This window comes from Psittacula echo (genome assembly GCF_963264785.1).
Source record: "Psittacula echo genome assembly, chromosome: 27".
Taxonomy (NCBI): domain Eukaryota; kingdom Metazoa; phylum Chordata; class Aves; order Psittaciformes; family Psittacidae; genus Psittacula; species Psittacula echo.
Window position 1 is genome coordinate 1,670,376 of NC_137762.1, and position 22,080 is coordinate 1,692,455.

Consider the following 22,080-nt stretch of genomic DNA (forward strand, 5'->3'; position numbering starts at 1 on the left):
GGTTGAGGGAGCTGTGCTGGGTACCCCCCTTCTCCAGGACTGTCTCTTTTGGTGGGGGGGAAGATGGAAAGCTCCCTTGAGCTCAGGCTGTGGAGCAATGGACTCCTTTGGAAAGGCTGGGAGGGAGGGAGAAGGTCTCATCAGAGGGGGTCTCCGGGGAGAACCTGGAGTCACATAGGGCAGGGCAGAGCAAAGGATGCATCAGGCTGCTGAGCCTGAGCTGGGGGTGGTTGGTGGATCTGAGCATCCCTGCTCTGACTGGCAGCACCCCTTGGTCCCAAGCTGACCCCATATTCCGGTCTGTGGGGTGAGGGACCCCATCTTTGCTCACATTCATAGTGGCTGGTGACACTTTGGGACTCAGCCTCCTTGAGAGCAGAGTGGAAAGTGGGAATGGGTCTCTTTCCTCCAAGGGCAAAACTGGAGGATGAGAGGCAGTCCCACTCTCTCCCCTACTGCAACAAAGCTTCCTGCATCATTACACTGGGGCCTGGTGTTTGGGATGGGTGGAATCGGGCACAAATAACGGCCCTGGAAGAAGAGGATGGAGGGTGTGACTTTGTCAAGGACCCCCAAATGGCAGTGACTGGACACGGTGGAGGATGACCTTGCCTCCTGACCAGGTCCTGTGTATTTCCCTATCCCTTTCCCTGGCGTTAGTGCTTTCCTTCCCTGCTGCCCACCCTCCCGGTCAGGTCTCTTCCAGCCTAGTGCCACACAGTGAGGTCTGACTCAGGATCTGCCTTTAAGACCATACTAAAGGTACAGATTTGTACTTGTACCTCTAGTTTTACACCTATCACTGTTTCTATGGTAGAGGTTTCTGCAGCTGTTGGGACTCTCTGGTGCTCCATCCTATCTACCCACCTCTCTGCCCTGGCCTTCCCGATACTAATGCGTGAATGCATCCACATGGTCTGTGCGCTTAATTTATTTCAATACCTCGGTGCAGCTTCCCAAATGAATGGGTGGAAATGCAACATCCGGGCTCCGACTCCTTTCTCCGGGCACCACTTGTGTGAATGGGGTGGGGGAAATGGTCCTGCTTGGCTGGAAGGTCCAACTCCTGGCTCTGGGGCTGGGTTGGATGGGAGATGGGGGGATAGGATGGGCTGGGATCTGGGTACCACCTCACTGAGTCTGTAACATGAGCATCAAAGAAGTGTTTCCCAGCAGAGCAGATACTGCCCAACCTGAAAGCGCTGTTCCCTACCAGCATTGATCCTGAACCGAGCTCGCTGTTATTGACCAGCTCGAGTGACCTCAAATGACAAACCACAGCCTCCCCCCCAAATCCTGTGTCCCCACTGCAAACAGAAGAGGTTGTACCTACCCATACCTCACTGACCTCCCCCATCCCCTCACACATGCTTCCCTAAACACCACCCAATGACCCCGGTCTCTGCTCCATGGAAGCCAGTGGTAGAGTCTGCCAGTGCCCAACCTCGTGGGTGATGGGGAGTCACTTGGAGTGGGATGCTGCTGGAGTGGGAGGCAATGCCCCCTGCTCATCCCTCTGAGATCCCAGGTCCTTGTTGCGTAAGGGCTCGCTCAAAGCTCAGTTTGGGGCTGTTTCATCTGGGGACAAACCCACTCGCTTTCCCAGCTTGGCCCTGTGCTGTGCCCTGCAAGCGGACAAAGGGCAGCTTTCATCAGCCGGCCCCAGTGGGCACCCCCCCAGGCTGTGGGGGCAGCATGGCCATCACCCACCCTCCCCAAAGTATCTCCATCTATAGGGAAAAGGTGCTGGCAGGATGCCTCAGCCTTCCAGGTGCTCCCACAGCCCTTGGTGCTGGCTGTGTCCTGCTATGGATGCGCTGAGAGCTGCAGGTGTGGATTTTGGGTGAGTGCACGGGGACATGCGTTGTGTCTTTACAATCCCTGCTCTCCCCTCCATAGCATCACTCCAGTGTCACTGTGGGGCCGGGCAGGCAGGGAGGCATCCCATAAAGACACCAGATACCTTATTTTCCTTTGCCAGCAACACAGCATCCTCCCCTCCACAGTGAATTTATGTTCCTATATGTGTGCACGAGGGGAGGTTGTTCACATGCGTGTGCGTGATGTGCTGACTCACCGACACACTGACACGCTGACCCACCAGCCCAGAGCTGAGATGCTGAGCTGGTTGTGGTGCTGCCATTAAGTCCTTAATCTGGGTGATTATCTGGCCCTGCTCTGAGCCGCTTTAACTTTCCTAAACAGGAGGCCAAGATTAGTGGTGGGGTGGGGGACGTGGCAGTTGGAGGTGGGGAGCCGCTGGTAGGGAGCTACCCAAGTGTTGTTTGAACCCCAGGGCTCAAAGCTGGTGGCAAAACAGACCTGGGCCTGCCTGGCCATGCAGATGGAAGAGGTGGATGGCCCTGGGGCAAGCCCGCAGACCCCAGGAGGGTGGCAGGGCTGGCCCCACAGCATCCCCAGTGCCCAGTGGGCCTTTCCTGGCGGCTTAGCAGGGGTCACACTCAGCTCAACAGTAAATCTGCTGAGCTGCTTATGCCTATTACAAAACGGAGATGCAGGCAATGCCTTTCACCTGCACCCAGCACCTTGGCACTCTCCCAGGGCTGATGGATGGGACTGCATCCATCGGAGCATCCTGGGGCCACCTGTAGCTGTTCTCCCCTTGTGCCAGTGGATGGAGGGGTGTCTCTTGAAACTTCCCCACGTTGTCCTTCTGCTCTGGAGGTCCCATGCAGCCAACGGAGACAGCGTTTCCTAGAGATGCACTATGGGACATGCTGTGAAGCTACTCCTGTGGCGCACCGGCCTCCTGCAGTGCGTGGTGACACACGGGGTTATGGGGAGGACAGGCTAATGCAAGGCGTAGCGCCCACAGCAGGGGTAATCCTGCTAAGAGGCTCTGAGGACAGGCTGGGTGCGTGGTACAGCTCCCCTCACCTTCGAGGGTCACACGACACAGGCAGTGTCGTCCCGGGGAGCAGGATGAAGCCGGTAGGAGCAGCTGAGCACTGGGGTAGGGTGAGAACAGCCATGTCCCCACATGAAGCATATCCGTGATCATCGGGGGAGCTGAGCACGCACAAGATAGGGCAGGAGCTCCCTCCCAGCAGGCTCTGTGCCCGCAGGAGCCCTTGGGAAGAGGCAGAGCAAGGAAGGAGCAGGGTCCACAGGCGAGGACGGGGGGGAACGGCCCCGCCGCACCCCGGGGCCAAGTCAGCTCCCACGGGTGCTGCGGCGGGGATGCGGCTCCGCCGGTCGCCACCAGGAGGCGCTGCCCTGCTCCGCCGCGCCCAGCCCGCTCCCGGCCCCCGTTCCTGCTCGTGCTCCCGCAGCCCGAGCGTGAGGGCTTGGCCGGGGTCCCAGGGGTGACCGGGGCCCGGCACACGCTGCGGGGCCGATCCAGGCCGGCTGCGGCACCAGGGCTGCCCCGGTGCCCCGTGGAGGGGATGGGCGGCCCGGCGGCCGTTCTCTCCCTGCCATGAGGGTCCTGCCCCGCGGTGCCACGGCCAGGGGATGGTGCGTGTCCCACCCCCCGCTGCCGGCAGTGTCCCACAGCCATGGGTGCCTCAGTGCTCCCTGAGGCACCAGCTCCCGTTGTCCATGCCAGGGGTCTCCCAAGGGATACAGGCTCTGGCTGGGTGGTGGGTCCAGCACTGGGGAGGGTGGTCTCCACTCAGTGATGCTGCAGTGCTGGGGCAGGCTCTGTCAGGGTCTCCAGCGGTACCCAGGCTACTGGAGGCGCTGGGCCTGCACTGCCTGGCTGCGGGGTCCCAGATCTGTGCCCATTGCCCCCGGACCCTTTGGCCTCTCCTTGTTGCAGTGAAGGCCCAGGGCGACTGCCAGACCCTGGCCCTGTCAACTGGTGGCTGCACACCCTGCCTGTACACACGTGCTGTGCTTGCGCTCTGTGCATTGCCCTGTGCACGTGGGGTGTACGTGTGCCTGTTTGCACGTGCACAACCTCTTCGGCGTGTTCTTGCACACGGCTGTACACGGATGCACCACGTGCGAACCCGGTGTACCCGTGCACAGGTGCACGTGTGTGCGCCCACCCCTGTGCACATGCTGGTGCGCACACGAAGGCACACGGCGGGTGCCTGCGGTCGGGCCTCGGGGTGCCGTGCACCCGTGCACGGACATGGGTGCACACGCGTGGGGGTGCGGGCGTGCGGGGCGACCGGGGTGCGTGGGCCCCCGCGCGTGTGCAGGCCCGCTGCGGGCGCGCGTGTCCCGCGTGCGCGCTTGCGGGAGGATCCAGCCCGGGTTTTCGGGGTGGCTGGAGCCGGCGGCGCTCCTCGGCCGGGGTCTCCGTCCCGAGCGCTGCCGGCGCCGCCGCCGCCCGAGTTGGCGGAGCGGGACCCGCAGCCCGGTTGTGCCGGGACGCGCCCCCCCCTGCGGGGGCTCCGGTAACTTTCCCCGGGAGCCCGGGGCGGGCCGGGAAGTGCGGGGGGCGCCGTCCCGTCCCGTCCCGTCCCGCCCGCCCGCCCACCGGGGTCCCCCTGGATGCGCCGCTTCTCGCCCGGATCAAGCCGCAGCCGCAGCCGGGGGAAGGGAAGCGAGCGCGGAGCCGCGGGTCCCGCCGCGTCGCTCTCGGAGCCGCCCGGAGGTAGGAGCCGTCGGCGGGTCGGGGCCGCGGGTGGGGAGCTCCCCGCGGGAGCCCGGGTGGCTCCAGAGGCTCCGCCGCGCCGCGCCGGGCCCCGTCCCGCTCCCGCGTCCCGTCGGCGCTGGGACCGTGAGAGCCGGGGGGAACCTCAACCAGGGCCGGGCAGAGCGCCCCGGGCCCCCCCGCGCTCCTCGTCACGTCCCCGCGCGTTCAGTCCCGCACCCTCCCGCTCCCGCCTCGCTTCGTGCACCGGGTGGGTGCAGCGCCGGCCCGGGGACCCCTCGCAGCACGGGAGGGAGCGGGGCGCTCCCAGCGCTGCGGGTGGGGAGCGCTGGACCGGGAGTCCCGACCGGGTGGAAGTTGCAGCCTTGGCCCGAGTGACGCAGCAGCTACGGGACTGTCCCCACGAGGGAGAGCGGTGCCACCCGCGCTGCCGGTGCAGCCTCCGGCCGTCCATGGGCAACTCGTGATGTACCCGGGGTCCTGCTGGGCCCTTCGTGGGCCTCTGCACCCGCCTGCGTTGGCCGCACCTCCCCACAAACAGCACCCGCTGCTCCCGGGACCTTGGGAGGGCTCTGAGGAGGGGAGGATTTGGCGCTGGGACGAGGGGATCCCCCTGCTCTCCTGACAGCCCGGCCAGGCCACGTGGGCCGGGAGAGTCCGTGCACCCCAAGGAGCCTCCCAGAAACCAGGACAAGGTGCCCCAGTCCCTGCTGTTTCCCAGCCCTCATCCCATAGGCCCTGGGGCTGCTTCTTCCCTGCCCATGTGGGCTGCAGCGGAGGCTGCCTTAGAAGTGTCCCACGCCTGGGAAAACCCGGAACCATAGAAGAGCCCAGGCTGGAAAGGACCTTGAAAGGTCCAACCCTTCATGGAATAGGGAGCTGAGTTTAAGAAACCTCCTGGGTTTGGGGGGAAGGCAGAGCTGCTTTTGCGCTTTGCCTGTGGAGCACCTCGAGTCCTTGCCTATGACAGTTCTGAGCGTCCCCAGCGTGCTTGCACAAGGACTGCTGCTGGCTTTAGTACTCAGAGAGATGGGGCTGGGGCAGGTGAGTTGGGTGAGGAACCCCTGAGCGGGGCATTGTGAGACCTGGTCAGCCCTGTCTGCAGCTGAGCGTGAGCTAACTGAGCCTATGCGGCCACTTCGGGTCTGACCAGAGCAAGGCACCCCCAGACCACACCAAGCCCTCAGCGAGTACAGGAAGGTTAAAGGCAGAGGAATGTGGCAGAGGAATGGCTTTGGCATTTGTGATGCTGTGTTTGGGGTCTGGGATACCAGTGGCTGCTCCAGCCACATCCCAGTGCTGGAAGGGACGTGGAGGCCCAGAGGATGCTGCTGGATACCCGGATACTGGAGTTTCCCCCCAGCCTGCTCTGTGGCCTGCATGTGGCAAACCTGAGCTGGTGGATACAGTGTCCCGAGGGTGGGCACTGGGATTTGGTGCAGGGAAAGGGAAGAGGAAGCACCCCGATGAAGTTTCACCTTTAGTAATTCAGACCTAGGAATACTTCCCAGTGTGGCTGCATCTGCTGTGTCCAGCTGAGGCAGAAGCTGCCTCTGTGGTGAACAGGGGATGGCAAAGGCATCTGCAGTCCCTTCCATGCTGTTGTGGGTGTTCAAAGCTGGTTGACTGATGTATATGGCTCTGCTTAGTGCGAGCTGGCTTGGTCCTCACCCTCCCTTCAGCCTTTTGCCAGCACAGTGAAGGTCACTGTTACTCAGCAAGGGTCTTTGAGGGCAAGGGGAATCTGCTGGAAATTGAGACCCTGCAGCAGATCCACACCAAAAGTCCATGTGCTTGGTAGGACCAAGATAGTGGAGCAAACTCAGTGCTGCATTCCCCTCCCAGTGCCAGATCTGGCTGAGCAGTCAGAACCTCCCTGGAGCAGAGAGGTTTCCAATGGGGAGTGAGTCAGCGCCGGTACCTTGTGCTGTTGTGTTGGGGCAGCCTGAGGAGAGGTGGATGCTGAGCTCGGGCTTGGGGAGGGAAGATTGGTGCTTCCAGGATGTGTGACACAGTGCAGCTCAGGAAATGAACATGTTTGCATGCACATGAATATCATAGAGCCATAGATAGGTTTGGGTTGGAAGGGACCTTAGAGCTCCTTCGGCTCCAACCCCTGCCACGGGCATGGACCCCTTCCACTAGAGCAGCTTGCTCCAAGCCCCATCCAACCTGGCCTTGATGGGATGGAGCATCCAAACCTCCTCTGTTCAGCCCATTCCAGTGTCCCAGCACCCTCACAAAGAAGAACTTCTGCCTAAGAGCTCATCTCAGTCTCTCCTCTGGCAGGTTGAAGCCATTCCCCTTGTCCTGTCCCTCCGTCCCTTGTCCAAAGCCCCTCTCCAGCTTTGTTTTTGGCTTGTCAGCTTTCACAGAAGGATTTGTGGCATTGTCTTTCCTTCCTCCTACAGGCCACTGGGCCTGATCTTGTCCATCTGACATAGCAAAAGAGGGAAACCTTCAGTTTATGGAAGTTGGTCAGAAGGGAGAGCAATCCTCCTATACCCAGAGCATCCTCTATGGACGTGTGTACAGAGGGGCCTGTTTGCGTGCTTCCATACATACCTGTGTGCACAGTTGTCTGCCTGGTTGGTGTCTTGCCTCCATAGCACTGGAGTCTCTCTGTGTGCCTCAGTTTCTCTTTATGGCTTTTGCTGGTGTTTGGCAAAATCCCAGCGATTTGATAAATGGAAAAGGTCCATGGGGTGGGTCCTGGGGGAGACGGGGGGGATTCTTCTCCAGGGATCCTCACAGCTCACAGCCCAATCCTTCCGGCACATCAAACCCCTTCAGAAGCTGCGCAGTAACAGGGTGAACAGCTGATAAAATAGCTGCCTCCGAGTGGGAACAAGCAGCAAAAACAGAGTCAGATTTCAGCCCTGCTGCATCCAGCTTTGAGGCTGAGGCTGGGGGGATGCTTCCAGATGTGGTGCGATCCCACCAGCCAGGGGGAGCAAAGCCCTGCTTGGTGCCCCCCATAGTGGCAGAGATGGGGCTCTATGCATGGACATCACAGGTCTCCAGCCAAGGAACAGGAGAGCAGGCGGTTGAGCACCCACCTCTATTAGTGACAGATACCTGCAGAGCCTAAAGAGTCCCATCAGGCACAGGATTGCTGAGGACATTGGGGACCAGCCCCACCACCACCTCTGGGCAGACAGAGGTGGCTCCTGCCCCAAAGGAGGAGCAATTTATGCTTCCTACATCCTCCCGTGCTGTGCTCCCCTCGCTCTGCCCTTGGCACATCAAGAGATAGGCAGTTCCACAGATGAGAAGGGGTTGCTGTTGTATATCCAATCCTTTAACGCTGCTGAAGTCTCTGCCAGCTCCTGCGCATCCTCCTCTCCCCATCCTGGGAGGGATCCTGCAGGATGGAGTTGTTGGGGTGGGAAGAGGCTCTGTGGACCCCACTGAGGGCAGTGAGAGGGCAGATGAGACTGCAGCGCCTGCCGTGCTCTCCCGTGGGATAGCAGGAACTCCTGCATCACAGCCCCTGTTCCGGGGGTGCCCCTCCACGGGACCGGGTTGGGGATGATGCCTTGATGGCATGGGAAGGAGCAGGGCCTGGCAGGGGCTCCCGCAGCCATGACTCAGAGCCGGGCTTTTATGGGTCCCACATGTTCCATTCTGCTGCTTCCCTCCAGCACTGGGAAGCGAAGGGGAAACATAAAAATTCCTTCGAGCAGCTGCTGCCGTGTGTGCACCCCCCTTACCCTCACCCCAAAACCTTACCCCAATGGAGGTGGGGGCCAGGGAAATGGCTTTATGGGAGCAACTGGCAGAGGTTACTGTGAGCGCGCTGGCAGCCAAAGCAAATACCATGCAAGCCCATGACAATCGCCTGCCTGCCCTGGGACCACCTATCAAGCACCACCGCTCCTGCCCGGCTTGCCACGGCTTCCTGAGCAGCTCAGCTTGTGGTTGAGGGCCGGCAGGCCCTGCTTTATGGGGGAAACAGGCACAGGGAGCACGGAGCTCCCACTCCGCAGCCCTGGGAGCCACTGCACCCCTGCGTTCCCCTCTTCCCCAAGCACACGTGTGTTAGCGTGTGTTAACGTGTCTAAAGGCATGTCAGTGCCTGGTCATGAGTGGGTGTGGATGCATGTGGGAGCGAGGGGCTGGATGGCTTGGCCCCCTGCAGAGATGAGGTGCATGGGTGGTGGTGTATGGTGGCTTGCATAAGGCTGGGATGCTGGAGGGATGGGTGTGCTGGGGAGGGACCGCTGGTCCCTACTGGAAGTGGTGTGGAGGGCAGAGAGGAATAATGGTGTGGGGCGGAGAATGAAGGTGGCAGCAGGGGCTGGAGAAGGGAGGGGGAGCAGAGGATGCCCTGCATCTCTTCTGGCATGGATGGATCTGCCCCTTTCCCTCCACACATGAAGTTGGTTCTTCCCTGCCTCGTCTTTTCCAGGCAAGGGACCACCTTGGAACGAGCTTGGCAGCTCACACCAGCATGGGTTCATGACCCTGGATCGTCCCCTTTCAGACCCCCTGAACCTGAAGCAATGTGCTTTGTGGCAGCTGCAGTCCTGGGCAGATTAGCTGCCCCATGCAGAGGAGCTTGGGCTTGCCCTAAAGCCTGGCCTAACAGTGGGGTCAGACGCATAGCGAGGCGGCTGGGCGGGAGGTCTGCGCATCACTGCTGCTGGAGGCAGAGATGAGAAAGCTCGTGGGGTTCAGGGGATGCAGCTTCCCAGCACAGACCGCCCTGCCCCGGCTCCAACCCGCTCCCAGGGCAGGGAAAGGGGCTTTTTCCAAGGGGGAATTTCACCATCTCTGCCTGTCAGTGCCTTCCCCTGGGTGCTGGCTGAGGCTGCACCGTGGGCAGGAGACACCGTAGCTTGGACCCTGCCAGACCCTCCCTGCCCTGGGATGTGTCCCCTTGGTCCTGGATGGCCACATGGGCTCCCCAGCAGCTCTCTTCCAGCTGCGTTGCTGCAGCCTGTGCCGTGTTCTGTTCTGTGCATGCAGAGCTGCTGTCTGAACCACTGCCCCGGTGCAGGAGGGCAGATCCTGAGCCAGATCAATGTTTTCCCTAAGGCCTTAGAGGGTTAAACCAATTGGGCATGTGGCTGACCTGGGGTCACGAGACGGTGGAGATCAGGGCTCGGTGCTTTGCCTATCATGGGGCTAGAGCCCACCTCTCCTTAGGGGGTGAAAAGGATGTGCAGTGGGGGCTTCTTAGGGTGCCCCCCTTCCCCAGCCCCTGCCGTGCTGCTGGGTCCTGCTCTCTGCCTCTCTGCTTCATCAGTGAGTGAGGTTCGGGGTGACTGGGCCTGCAAACACGTTGTAGCTCCCCACATGCACATAGGAACATCCCACTCGTATGTAGACAAGCACACATGCAAACACATACATGTGTGTACATACACAGAAGCATGCCCCCCCAGCCATGCACACAAACACAAGCCCCTCTCCGTGCATGCAGACACATATGGCCAAGCTCGTGCTTACGGAAACCCAGATGCCCCCACGCATGCACACACAGAGCCCTCCTCCAGGCCCCCCATGCTGGGGGCTGTGCTGGGCGGGTTGATGGATTGTGCCACACACAGCTCAGCGCTGCTGGTCTATGGGCTGGGATCGTGGCTGGGATGGAGGCCGCATGGGCTAATCCAACCCTGACATCACATTCCTCCACAGTGGGACTCCAGCATGGTTAACCCTACCGGGGCTGGGCCCGGGGCAGGAGGCGATGGGTTCAATGCGGAGGAGCAGACAGGGACCCCTGCCTCTCCTATGTGCTGGGCTGGGTGGCAGCCACCCCCCTGTGCCACACAGCCCCCACTGCTGCGGGCTGCCTGGACCAGGGGCTGTTCGGGAGCCAGGAGCATCCCTGGTGCGAGGTGGGAGCTGGGCTGTGGGTCTGCCCCGGTGCAGCGTGTGCTGGGTGCACGCACGCCCAGGTCCCCCAGGGGTGCGTGGTTCCCCTGTGGGTGTCTGATCCTTCCTACCACCTCTGCCTCACCACCCATCAGCGCCGCCATCCCATGGTACAAGCCCGCTCACATCTCCTTCCCCCTCTCTGCCTCGTTCCCTTTCTCCCCTTCCCTGCTCCCCAGTGTCCTCAGGAAACTGGAGCCAGATGACACATTTTAGATGTGTTTGCAGGAAATAAAAGGCAAGGAGCTGGGGTGGGAGGAAGGAGGAGTCGGGGGGGGGGGGGGGGGGATGGCCAGTCCTGACCCCCTCCTGCGCCGGCCTTTAGGGTCTGGAGCCAGCCCTCGCTCCGACTGCAGCCGGCGCTGGCTGCGCTCCTTGTTTTCTTGGCAGAGGGGAGGAGGAATGCGCTTCAGTTTGAGTTTCTTGGCAGGAGGAGGCCGAGGGAAGATTCCCTCCATCCCGGCTGCGCCCGGCTCTCGCATTCATGCCCATAGGCTGCGACTTGGGTGGGCCGCGGCGCTGTGCGGCGGGCGGGGGAGGCAGCGCCGCGGTGGGCGAGCCGCGGGCCCGCTCCCATTGGCTCCCCGCGCCGCCGGCCCCCTCCTGCTTCCCCTGCTAAAGGGGCGCGATGGGGTCCGGGGAGCCCCTGTGGATGCTTTGCATTGAGGGGAGCTGCTGGGACCTGGGGGGGGCTTTGATGCTTTCTGCCCCCCCATCCCCTGTGGACCCTTTACACTGGGGGAGTAGACTGGACTTGGGGGGGTCTTGATGCTTTCTGCCCCCCCCACCATGCCCTGTGGACCCTTAGCACTGGGGTGGGCTGCTGGGACTTGGGGGCCTTGATGCTTTCTGGCCCCCCAACGTGCCCTGTGGACCCTTTGCATTGGTAGGAGTAGATGGGACTTGGGGGGGCCTTGATTCTTTCTGCCTTGCGTCGCCACCCCACCATGCTGGTGCTGAGCAAGGGAAATGTGTGGCACCTGGGAGAGCTGGGTCACTGCCATCCTGCCCCCCTGCACCCACTGCCTCCAGACTGCCCTTGCAGGCTGGGTCTCCCTGCCAAACTCCTCCCTTCTGCCTGGGCTCAGGAGGAGAAGCTGCCTTGGCACAGTGGGACCCTGACCATCCCGCTTGGACCCGGGTGGGCAGGGACTAAGGGTAGGCAGGGGTTTGTGTGGTGGTCACTCTGCAGGGGTGTACACATGGGCTCACGTGTGCAGTATAGCACGTGCCAGGCCTGGCATAGCATGAAACGAAGCTAACAGTTAGCAAGGGAGAAAGGACATCACAAAGGTGATGGGTGAATTAACCCTGCTCCTGGAAGCAGGAGATGCCCCACGCATGGTGCCCATCTGCCTGGAGCTCAGGTCCCAGTCCAGGAGCTGGAGGCTGCTGGGACCAGTTGAGCCCACAGCAGAGCCCCCCATCACACTGGTGCTGCAGCCCCGTCCTCTTTGGGCTGGGATGGGCACACACAGTCCCTGGTACCAAACTGCAGCTCTCACTTGAGTGAGGAGCTGATGATGGGCCCAGACTGCGGGAGCTCGGGTGATGGTTCTCGGGCAGGGGAGACAATGGGGCTTTGGCTTTGCTGGTCTCCAACCCCCCCCATCATCTCCCAGCTGCTCTCTGGATAGGTGCAAATGCATGTTCATGCATCCCTGTGCATACTCGTGTATGGCTGCATGCAGAGACTCCACAACAGGACAGAGTTCTGTGAGGGGCTTGGTTAGATTTGGGGGGGGGGGGGGGGGGGCAGATGGGAGCCTTCCCCTGCAGCTACTCCCCAGGCTTTGCATCAAGGCCCAGGTTCAGTGGGCAGGTGAGAGGCTCCTCCTCTGCTCCCCCCTCCCTGTAGTCCCATTCCTCTTCCCCTTGCCTGTCCCCAGCACCACATCACCTTCCCGGGTCCCTCCCTCCCTCTTTGCCTGCCCTGCTGCCCCCCCTGCCCCATTCTTCCTGGCTGACACTCGCACAAAGCCCCGAGACGAGCTTTCAAAGGGGCAACTCATGCGGAAGAATTGCAGCCCCCCTCGCCCCCTCGTGCTCCGAACGCAGCCCAGCACCGTTCCCAGCAGGGTGAGGGGCTCCCACTGCCCCAGACCCCTTGTTCGGGGTCTCTCAAAGGGAGGAGGCTGAGGGGACAGGAGACCTTGTTCCCAGTGCCACCCACTCGGTGCTTGTTCCTCCTTCCAGAGCTTCCATCCTTCATGCAAGCCCTCAGGGATCTTGGGGCAGGGCAGTGACCATGGGTGGGGATGGGGATGGAGATGTAGGCTGGGACCCGAAGGTGCGGCCGTTGGTTGGAGATCAGTGGAAGAGACCCAGGCAGAGGACAGGAACCTGCAGGCAGGGATGCGATAGTGCCCTGCGGGCAGGGCTGCGATTGAGGGTGGGACAGGGCAGGGGTTTGACCTGCAGGCAGGGTGGGGACCAAGAGGCAAGGCAGGGCTGGGTGGGACGTGCTGATGCTGCAGGGACCCATTGAGGAGGGCAGAGCGCTCCGCCAGCGTGGGCCCTTTGACCGAGGATGGTTCTAAGCATCCACGCTTGGCAGTTAGGGCTCGCAGGTTTTACACCTGTGTGTGTGCTGGAGTGCGGGTGTCCGGGTGCACGTGTGCGTGTTCCATCCCTCCTGCAACGGACACTGCTGTTGCAGTACAGCACCAAGCATGAGGGCACCTTGCGAAGTCAGTATCCGGGGACCTGTGTGATGGGTGACCCTGCAGCAGCGTCACTGCTTGTGCCAAGCTATCAGAGGCAGCCTTGAGCTGGGCAATGGTTTAGTCTGTACCGTGGTCCTTGTGCTGAGGGTGTGTTAAGTGCCCTGTGCTCATGCCATGAGATGCCTGGGGACTTGGGGACAGACATACTTGCTTTGGAGAGGGTGGTGGATACGGGTGGCTGTGGTGATACAGAACCACCATAGCTTGTACCTCCTGTCCTCACCCAGCCCACCAGAGGCATGCAGCTCTCTGCGTGGTTTATGTCTCTGCAACGTCAGCAGAGGAGGAGAGGGATGCGGTGGGGGCTGCGCCCTCGCCCCACAGACATCTCCTCTTGCACCATCCCCTTCTTCCTTCCAGGAACACCCAGCAAAGTGTGGGGAATGCCCCTCAGCTCCAGGGACAAAGCGGGAGCCCTTAGGGCAGGGGGAGGCACCCTGATGGGAGGGGAGCACCAGGATGTCTGCATGCGGGAGGGAGCAGGGGAAAGTAAACGCCAGGGGCCACTATGGCAGTGCGGGGGTCCCCAGAGCGGAGTCAGATGGTCCCTTGCCCGGTTCCTCTGCCTGGGCCCCTCGATGATCGCGTCTGTGCCCCAAGATGCTGGTGACGCCGTTTCCCTGCTGTCACCGACCCTCCCTCCCCACCTTGGCAGTGCCCCCTTGGCAATGGGGCAGGGTCTGGGGGGGTGCACAGAGGGCAAGGGCAGGGCCACGCTGGGGGCTTTCAGGGCGCGGGTACGGACGCGGGGCGCGGGGCTGCGGCGCCCCCTGGCGGGAGCGGGGCGCGCATCCCACCCGCATCCCCCCTGCTTTAGGCGCCCGCCGGCTCCAGCCCCGCAGCGAGGACCCGATGCGCTCCTGAGCCCGGGCACGCTCCGCCGAGAGATGTTCAACCCCGTCAGCCCCCCGGGCAGCGGCTACGCCGAGCGCTGCTGCCTGCGCCCGCCCCATGGAATAGCTCCAGGGGCCCCGGGACCACCAGGTCGGTTGCATCCCTCCTCATCCTGAGCACCTGAGCACGGTACAAGGAGCATCCCGCTTCAGATTCAGTGCCTAGGTTCAGGGGTGCTCAAGGGACTTCCTTCCCCCTTGTGCCACCCACCCTTATGCTCTTCCCATCTTTCTCCTCATCCCTGCTAGGACTCGATTTCCCCTTATGCCATCAGTCAAACCTTACGGGTGGTCACCGTGGTTATGGGTTGGTGCCAGGAGCCGAGCACCTGGGCAGTGGTGATGGTAAGTGTGTTGGGAGGACACTGGGTTCTACATCTCCAAATTGGTCAGGCATCTGGACTAGACGATCATCGTAGTCCCTTCTATTTGAAATACCCCATTCCATTCTAAACCAGAAGCTAACTGGCACAGCCATGGTACTCCTTCAGGCTCCAGTGCACCAGGATTGTGTCCTTGGGGGTTTCTTCAGCCTCCTAGGACCCATACTGAGAGGAGAACCCCCCCTCTTTGCTGCCATCCCAGGCTCACGGTTCTCAACGCCCCGTGCTGCAGGCAAGCTGGGCAAGAAGCGGGCCCTGTCCATCTCCCCCCTGTCGGACTCCAGCATTGACCTGCAGACAGTCATCCGCACCTCACCCAACTCCCTCGTCGCCTTCATCAACTCCCGCTGTGCCTCTGCCAGTGGCTCCTATGGCCACCTCTCCATCAGCACCATCAGGTGGGCACCATGCGTGCAGCCGGTCAGGCTGGGAGCCTGAATGCCAGTTCTCAGCTTGGGGAATGGCTGTGGGGGGTGAGGGCCAGGGAAGGTGGGATGGGAGCGGGATGGTGGGTTAGGGAACCTGGGATCCCTGCGCTCTGATGGTGCCATCTGCTCATCCCTCTCGCTCTTTGCAGCCCATCGCTGGGGTACCAGAGTCCACCGGCTCAGCAGAAGGGCCAAGGCCACCTTTACAGCCACACCGCAGCACCACCACCACCATGCAGCTCCCATGAACCCCTGTCCACCCGCCCAGGGCTCCTGCATCACACCCCAGCTCGTGGGACCCTCAAACAGTGCCAGGTAAGGGGCGCTTGCGCCCGTGTCAGCGGTGCTCCAGTGAGCGTCTCGGTGCTGACTGCATTCCCCCTGCCCTGGCAGCAGCTAAAGTTGGAGTGGAGCCTGAGCAGCCCCTTGGCTGTCAAATACCCAGAGGAGAGATCCGAGGGCGACATCTCCAGTCCAGCTTCCACAGGCACCCAGGTACTGCCCAAGCCTTGATATCGCACCCCCATCCCCCTGGCACCACTCTCAGTAACAGGAGCATGTACCTCGGGGTACTGTGCTCCCCCAGGACCCCTTGCTGGGGATGCTGGATGCTCGGGAAGATCTGGAGAAGGAGGATGGGAAACCAGACTCTGAGGCTGTGTACGAAACCAATTGCTACTGGGATGGCTGTGCCAAGGAGTTTGACACGCAGGAGCAGCTCGTGCATGTGAGTTAGGTCCTGCCTGGGTACACACAGGCCTGGAAGATGCCCTGAGGCTTCTGGGTGTCATCCCCCCTTTGTCCATCCACAGCTCCTACTCTCCTATATTGAGCTGCTCCCCTCCCTATGTGAAGAACTCAGCACACCTGCACCATGTTGGAAGTTGCCCCTAGGAAGGGAGGGATTTGCATCCTTCACTTCTTGTGGGCAAATTCCCTGTGACCCTCCCATACCATGTCCCTGAGGGGTACATCTTGTCCAGCCTTCCTTATGCCTGTGGCAGCTCTCATGGACCACTGATGCATCCGGACTCCCTCCTTTGCTCTTTGTCTCCCTGCAGACATTACAATCATCCTATATAGTTGTAATATAGGTTGGAACTGGATGATCTGAAGGTCCTTTCCAACCCTACTGTTCTATGTTTCTATATCCCCTTCACCACACCCCAGACCACCTTGACCCCCGTGTCTTCTCTCAGTCCTCCCAGAATAGCCCCAAACCACCTCCTGTATCCACTGGTAGATATCATCCAGCCACCCTGGTTTCGCCCATCCCCTGATGTCTCCGGCCACCACCCCAGTCCCTCTCTGTCCGTTCTCTCATAGTATTCTATTGGCACCTCTATCTGCCTGACTCTTTGGTTGCCACCAGTGATGCCCCTCTCTCCTCAGCACATCAACAACGAACACATCCATGGGGAGAAGAAGGAGTTCGTGTGCCACTGGGCAGCGTGTTCCCGGGAGCAGAGACCCTTCAAGGCTCAGTACATGTTGGTGGTGCACATGCGGCGGCACACGGGCGAGAAACCCCACAAGTGCACGGTGAGCTGGCAAGGGCCCTTGCAAAGCCTCGGCTAAGCTGGGCCTTGCGCTTGGCACAGCTCAGGGCACGGTGGGACTTATGGCATTGATGGGGAAAACGGCTTGGGATGGGGAAGATCAGGTGGGACATGAGCACGGTCGTGCATGAGGTTGGGTATAAGGAAGGAGGTCTTCCCTGTGAGGGTGGTGAGGCACTGGACTGGGTTGCCCAAGGAAGTTGTGGGTGCTCCATCCCTGGCAGTGTTCAAGGCCAGGATGGACAGAGCCTTGAGAGACCTGGTTCAGTGTGAGGTGTCCCTGGGGGTTGGAACTGGATGAGCTTAAGGTCTTTCCAACCCAAACCATTCCATGACTCTATGGTGGAGTGGAGCTCTTGTGTGGCAGGCCAGAGCCTGTGTAATCAGTGCCACAGCAGAAATGCACCTAAGGTAAAGGGGTACAGAGCAGGCTGGCTACAGCACAGCTGGGCAGAGCATGGTGAGGGTCACGACATGGCCATAAGGGGGACACGGGCAGATGTGTAGTGCTTTGGGTGGGAGGTGCGATGGCATCGCTGGCAGATGTGCTGTGCAGGGCGATGCGGCACAGGCTCTGTGCGAGGTGCATGGCACCTCTCACCCTCCTCGCCCGCACAGTTCGAGGGCTGTAACAAAGCCTACTCACGCCTGGAGAACCTCAAGACCCACCTGCGCTCACACACGGGGGAAAAACCCTACGTGTGCGAACACGAGGGCTGCAACAAGGCCTTCTCCAACGCTTCCGACCGGGCCAAGCACCAGAACCGCACTCATTCCAATGAGGTACTGACCTGGGCTTTCTGCACCCCTTTGGGCTCGCCGTGTGCCTCCTTAGTAGTCCTGTGCTCTGAAAACTCCCTGTGTCCCTTGCATGTTGTAATAGATGGCCCCTGTTCCTTCCCTCCATCACCTGCATTCCCACCAGGGTCCCTTTAATCCCTCCTGAGGAGCACTCCTTGTGTTCTCCATCAGCTCCCTGTGACCTCCTCCAAGTCCCTGCTGTAGCATCCAGCATCCCCCATCCAAAGGGGACTCAGCCTCTTGGATCCCTTTAACCCCTCCTGAGGAGCACTCCTTGTGTTCTCCATCAGCTCCCTGTGACCTCCTCCAAGTCCCTGCTGTAGCATCCAGCATCCCCCATCCAAAGGGGACTCAGCCTCTTGGATCCCTTTAACCCCTCCTGAGGAGCACTCCTTGTGTTCTCCATCAGCTCCCTGTGACCTCCTCCAAGTCCCTGCTGTAGCATCCAGCATCCCCCATCTAAAGGGGACTCAGCCTCTTGGATCCCTCCCTACCCTCGATTCTTGGGCTTGTTTGAGACAGTTGGAGGGGTATTTGTTTCATGCCCAGGGGTCTCCGGTCAGAGCTAACACCTTCCTTCCCCTCTGCCCTGACAGAAGCCCTACGTGTGCAAGATTCCGGGCTGCACCAAGCGCTACACAGACCCCAGCTCGCTGCGCAAGCACGTGAAGACGGTGCACGGCCCCGATGCCCACGTCACCAAGAAGCACCGAGGGGATGCGGTGCCGGGCCGGGCACTGCCCACCCCCAGCGGCCCCCCAGACATGAAGCAGGAGAAAGACACCAATGGCCCCGCTGAAGCCCCAAAGGATGACGGCAAACTCTTGGTGCCTGACTTGGCCTTGGTAAGGAGCTGGGGTGTCTGCATGGGAGCGGAGTCATCTCCTCCCGTCTCGCGGGGTGCGTTGGGTGTAGTGGGTGTCTGACCCCCCTTCTCCTTGCTTGATGTCTTTGGGTACCCCCAGAAGCCCCAGCCCAGCCCTGGCGGGCAGTCATCGTGCAGCAGCGGCCATTCCCCACTCGGCAGCACCACCAACAACGACAGTGGGGTGGAGATGGCCGGCAACGCTGGTGGCAGCTACGAGGACCTGTCCACACTGGAGGATGTGCCCGGCGAGCCCATGGGCACCTCGGGGCTCATGGCCCTCCACAAGCTGGAGAACCTTCGCATTGACAAACTGAAGCAGATGAGGAAGCCATCAGCTCCCAAGGGCCTGAATTTGCCATCTATCCCCGGAGCCGGTGAGACTGTGGCTCCCTTCCACTCGGATACGGGGCCAGTCCCTTGTCAAGAGAAGCCTGGTTTCAGGCAGAGAGGTTTCCACACCTTCCTTTCACTAATGGTGGACCTCCCATCTATGGACTCGATCTTAGAGGTCTTTTCCAACCTCACTGATGCTAAATGATCTTCTGCCCCCTCTTTATTGCCACCCCTGAATCTGCCTCCTGTCCTAGCCAGGCACTAACCATGGAAGAGGCCACATCCTGCTCCTGGAGGTGGCTTCATGGGAACGTGCCCCGTGTCCCAACTCCTCCTTTTCTTTCCAGGGGAGATGCCAGGGATGCCCAGGCCGCCGTTGGCCGCCTCGCACCGGCGCATCGCGGCGCTGTCAGCAGCAGGGATGGGCACGGCCCTGAGCGAGCGCCGCAGCAGCGCCACCAGCACCGTGAGCTCAGCCTACACCGTGAGCCGGCGCTCGTCCCTGGTGTCCCCGTACCTGGCTGGCCCATACCCGGCTGGCGAGGCCGGGGCCGTGCCCGGCGCGACAGCCTCAGCCGATGGCTACGACCCCATCTCTCCGGATGGCTCCCGACGCTCCAGCGACGCCAGCCACTGCGGGGGGCTGCCGGGTGTGGGCAGCCTTACCCCAGCCCAGCGCTATCGGCTCAAGGCCAAATACGCCGCAGCCACAGGCGGTCCCCCCCCAACCCCGCTGCCCGGCGTGGAGCGGGTGGGCACGGGCGCGCACAACAGCTTCGGTGGGGACTGCGCCGGGCCGGCGGAGCCCCGCTTCCTCGCCAATGGGTTGCTGCGGAGGCACAGCTCCAACGCCCCCCCTGGCTACGCAGGCGGTGCTCCCCATCCCTTGGTGCCTCGGAGCGGTGTGCGCCGGGCCAGCGACCCTTCGCGGAGCGTGGCCACGGCTCACGCTGTGCCCAGGGTGCATCGCTTTAAGAGCGTGGGTAACGTCAATGTGCCGGGAGCGGGCAGAGCCGCTCTGCAGCCCTTGGGGGGCTCCGATGCCAACCTGCAGCGCCCAGGCTTCTCCCCGCGCCCGCCCAGCATCAGTGAGAGCGTCTTCCTGGAGAGCGTGAGCAGGGAGGGCCCAGGCACAGAGCCTGGCTTGGGAGGGATGGAGCAGTACTTGGACTACCCCGAGGAGAGCTTCCCGTGCCGTAGGACGGGTGCCGAGCTCCCGTGTGAAGGCCTCTATGGCAGCACCCAGCGGCCCGCGGCGTGTCTGCAGCTGAACCCAGGAGGGCACAGGGACGTGGAGGAGGGCTTACTTCAGCCTGAGTTCTCCCTCCCGCAGTGCCAGGTGAACCAGCACTTCACCACGATGCACGCTGGCACCGGGGCCGTGCCAGCGCCGTGGGATGAGCATCCCCAAAGCAATCTGGAGATGAGGTCGGGGCAGCCCGGTGTCAGTGCCGTGTCTGGGTCCCCCTTTCACCATGAAAGCACCGAGTACCAACTGCCCAGTGCTTGCGGGCAGCAACCCAGGCTTGTGAGCTCGTGCCAGGACAATGGGTATCCAGGGGGGCACCGGCTTAACCGACTGCAGATCAAATCAGAGCAGCGTTACCCAGCCCCTACCCCGGCGCTTGCTCCCTGCCAGAACCCCAGACTTGCTGGGCACGTGCAGCCTCCGGCATCATTTGGCCAAGCCATGAACGCAGGGCACGGAGGTTTCCAGCCTGAGGAGCAGGCGCCCATCAGTTACATGGGCATGTTGAGCCCAAGCGGGAGAAGAGACCAGACCCCCACCGTGCACAGCAAGGAGGGGATGGTCCGGAGCTACGTGCAGGCCCAGCAGGCTCTGATGTGGGGAGCCCAAGCAGCGCCCAAGGGCACTGAGCCCGGGCAGTGCCAAACCATGCAGGCACCGCTGTACCTTAACCCCAAGTGCTCCGGTTACCAACCCAAAGCAGAGAACCCGCAGGGTCTGCCAGAGACCCAGCATCTCCTGCATGCCCCATGCTTCAACCCTGAGGTGGGGCCGCATCCGCCCGGGGGCCCTAAACCCCAAGGGCACCCGAACAGCCTGAACTATGCAGGGAGCCTGCCCCAGCCAAGCCATTCCTATGAGGCGATGGAAGCCAGCTCCCGGCGCGCGCATCGCCTGCTCCCTGCCCGCCCCACGCTTGAGGGGCCCAATAATGCCCTGCATTATTACCCAGCCCAGGGCACACACATGGGCAAAGGTGGGCATAAGCTGCTGGGCCAAGAGGGAGCAAGCTGTGGGGGTCCTGGGCATTATGTGGGGAGCATGGAAGAGCTCAAAGGCAGCTCGTGTCACTACTTGGATTCAGGGGAGCAAGTGGCCAACAGCCTGGACTCCTTGGACCTGGAGAACACGCACCTTGACTTTGCTGCCATCGTGGAAGAACCGGAGCTGCCCACACTGCTGCCGGGGCCCCCCAGCCCTGCCGGGGCTCTGCTGCCTGCAGCCGGGGGTGCCAACATGGCTGTGGGGGACATGAGCTCCATGCTGAGCACTCTGGCAGGGGAAAGCCATTTCCTCAACTCCCTGTCTTAAGCAGGAGGTACCGGGCATCAGGTGGGCACATCTGCAAGCCAGGGGATGGGGGGGGCCCCAAACATGTTTGGGCCCTTCTGAAACGTGGATGTGTGGGGAGGGGGACATTGCTGAGGCCCAGACACAGCCACGGCCCCGGTCGGGTGCTTCAGGTCGCATCTTGCACTGGGGAGGGAATGGTTTCACTGAGCGCTTCCATTTCCAGTGCCTGGAAATGCTGGGCCTCCCTTGGCCCTTTGGAAACGGTGGCCCTGTGCAGTCTTAATGTCGAAACCAAAGAGTTCCACCCTTCCCAGCCGCATGGGCAGGCGCCATCCCTGAGTTCCCATTGTCCACTCCTTAAATCCCAGTCTTTGCCAGGACTGGGGTCACTCCTTGCTTGGCAAGCCCAGCCCTCTGCCCTCTACCTGCTCAAGGAGGGAGAAGGGGAGGCAGCTCCCCAGCACAGGGATGGTGGCAGGGAGCTGGGGGTGCCTGTGTTGCTCTGTACATAGTGTGCATATGTGTGTGTCTCCTGCAGCATCCCTCAGCCCTTTGACAGGGGCAGCAGTGTCTCCCCTCCCCATTAAACCCTTTCTCAGGGGAGCGTGAGCCGTGTGCTTCTTTATCCCCTGCAGATGGGCTCCGAGCTTGGACCCCTGTGCCAGGAGCTCTATGGCCCCCCTCTCCCTCTAACCCTCACCTTGGGACCAAGATCTGCTCCTGCCCTGCCTTTGGGCTGGGGATCCAAACACACAGGGATGCCCATTGAAGGGGTTGCAGGGAGGAACCTCCTGGGGGTCCAGCAACAGTGATTCCAATGGAGGCCCTGTCTCAGTGCCTATGGGGCTACATTTGGATCTGAACCTTTTCCTTCATCTTGGCTGCTGTGGGCTTTGGTTTTTGTCATGGGGCCACCCCCTTGGCACTGCAGCAAGTGCCGGGGACTCGTTGCAGGGTCCCCAGGGCCATTTGGGTCTGCTCTGAGGCTTTTCTGGGGTCTCTGGGTGGGTTTTGATGGTTCTGAGCCCCATCCCTCCTGCAGGAGCACTGTGGAAATGTCCTCTTGGTGACGGTAAGGCTACATAAGTCAAACCCAT

The 22,080-nt window shown here is 61.6% G+C and overlaps 1 protein-coding gene across 1 annotated transcript; it reads left to right on the plus strand.

Moving 5' to 3' along the window:
- Window positions 1–14,063: 14,063 nt before the first annotated feature.
- On the plus strand, window positions 14,064–21,001 carry GLI1 (GLI family zinc finger 1; the record flags this gene model as incomplete). Its single annotated transcript, XM_080635414.1, has 11 exons — window positions 14,064–14,160; window positions 14,319–14,414; window positions 14,655–14,850; window positions 15,030–15,195; window positions 15,274–15,375; window positions 15,467–15,607; window positions 16,273–16,422; window positions 17,058–17,222; window positions 17,837–18,085; window positions 18,206–18,482; window positions 18,789–21,001. The coding sequence occupies 11 exons, from the start codon at window positions 14,064–14,066 to the stop codon at window positions 20,999–21,001; spliced, it is 3,852 nt and encodes a 1,283-aa protein (XP_080491540.1).
- Between the last annotated feature and the right edge of the window lie 1,079 nt (window positions 21,002–22,080).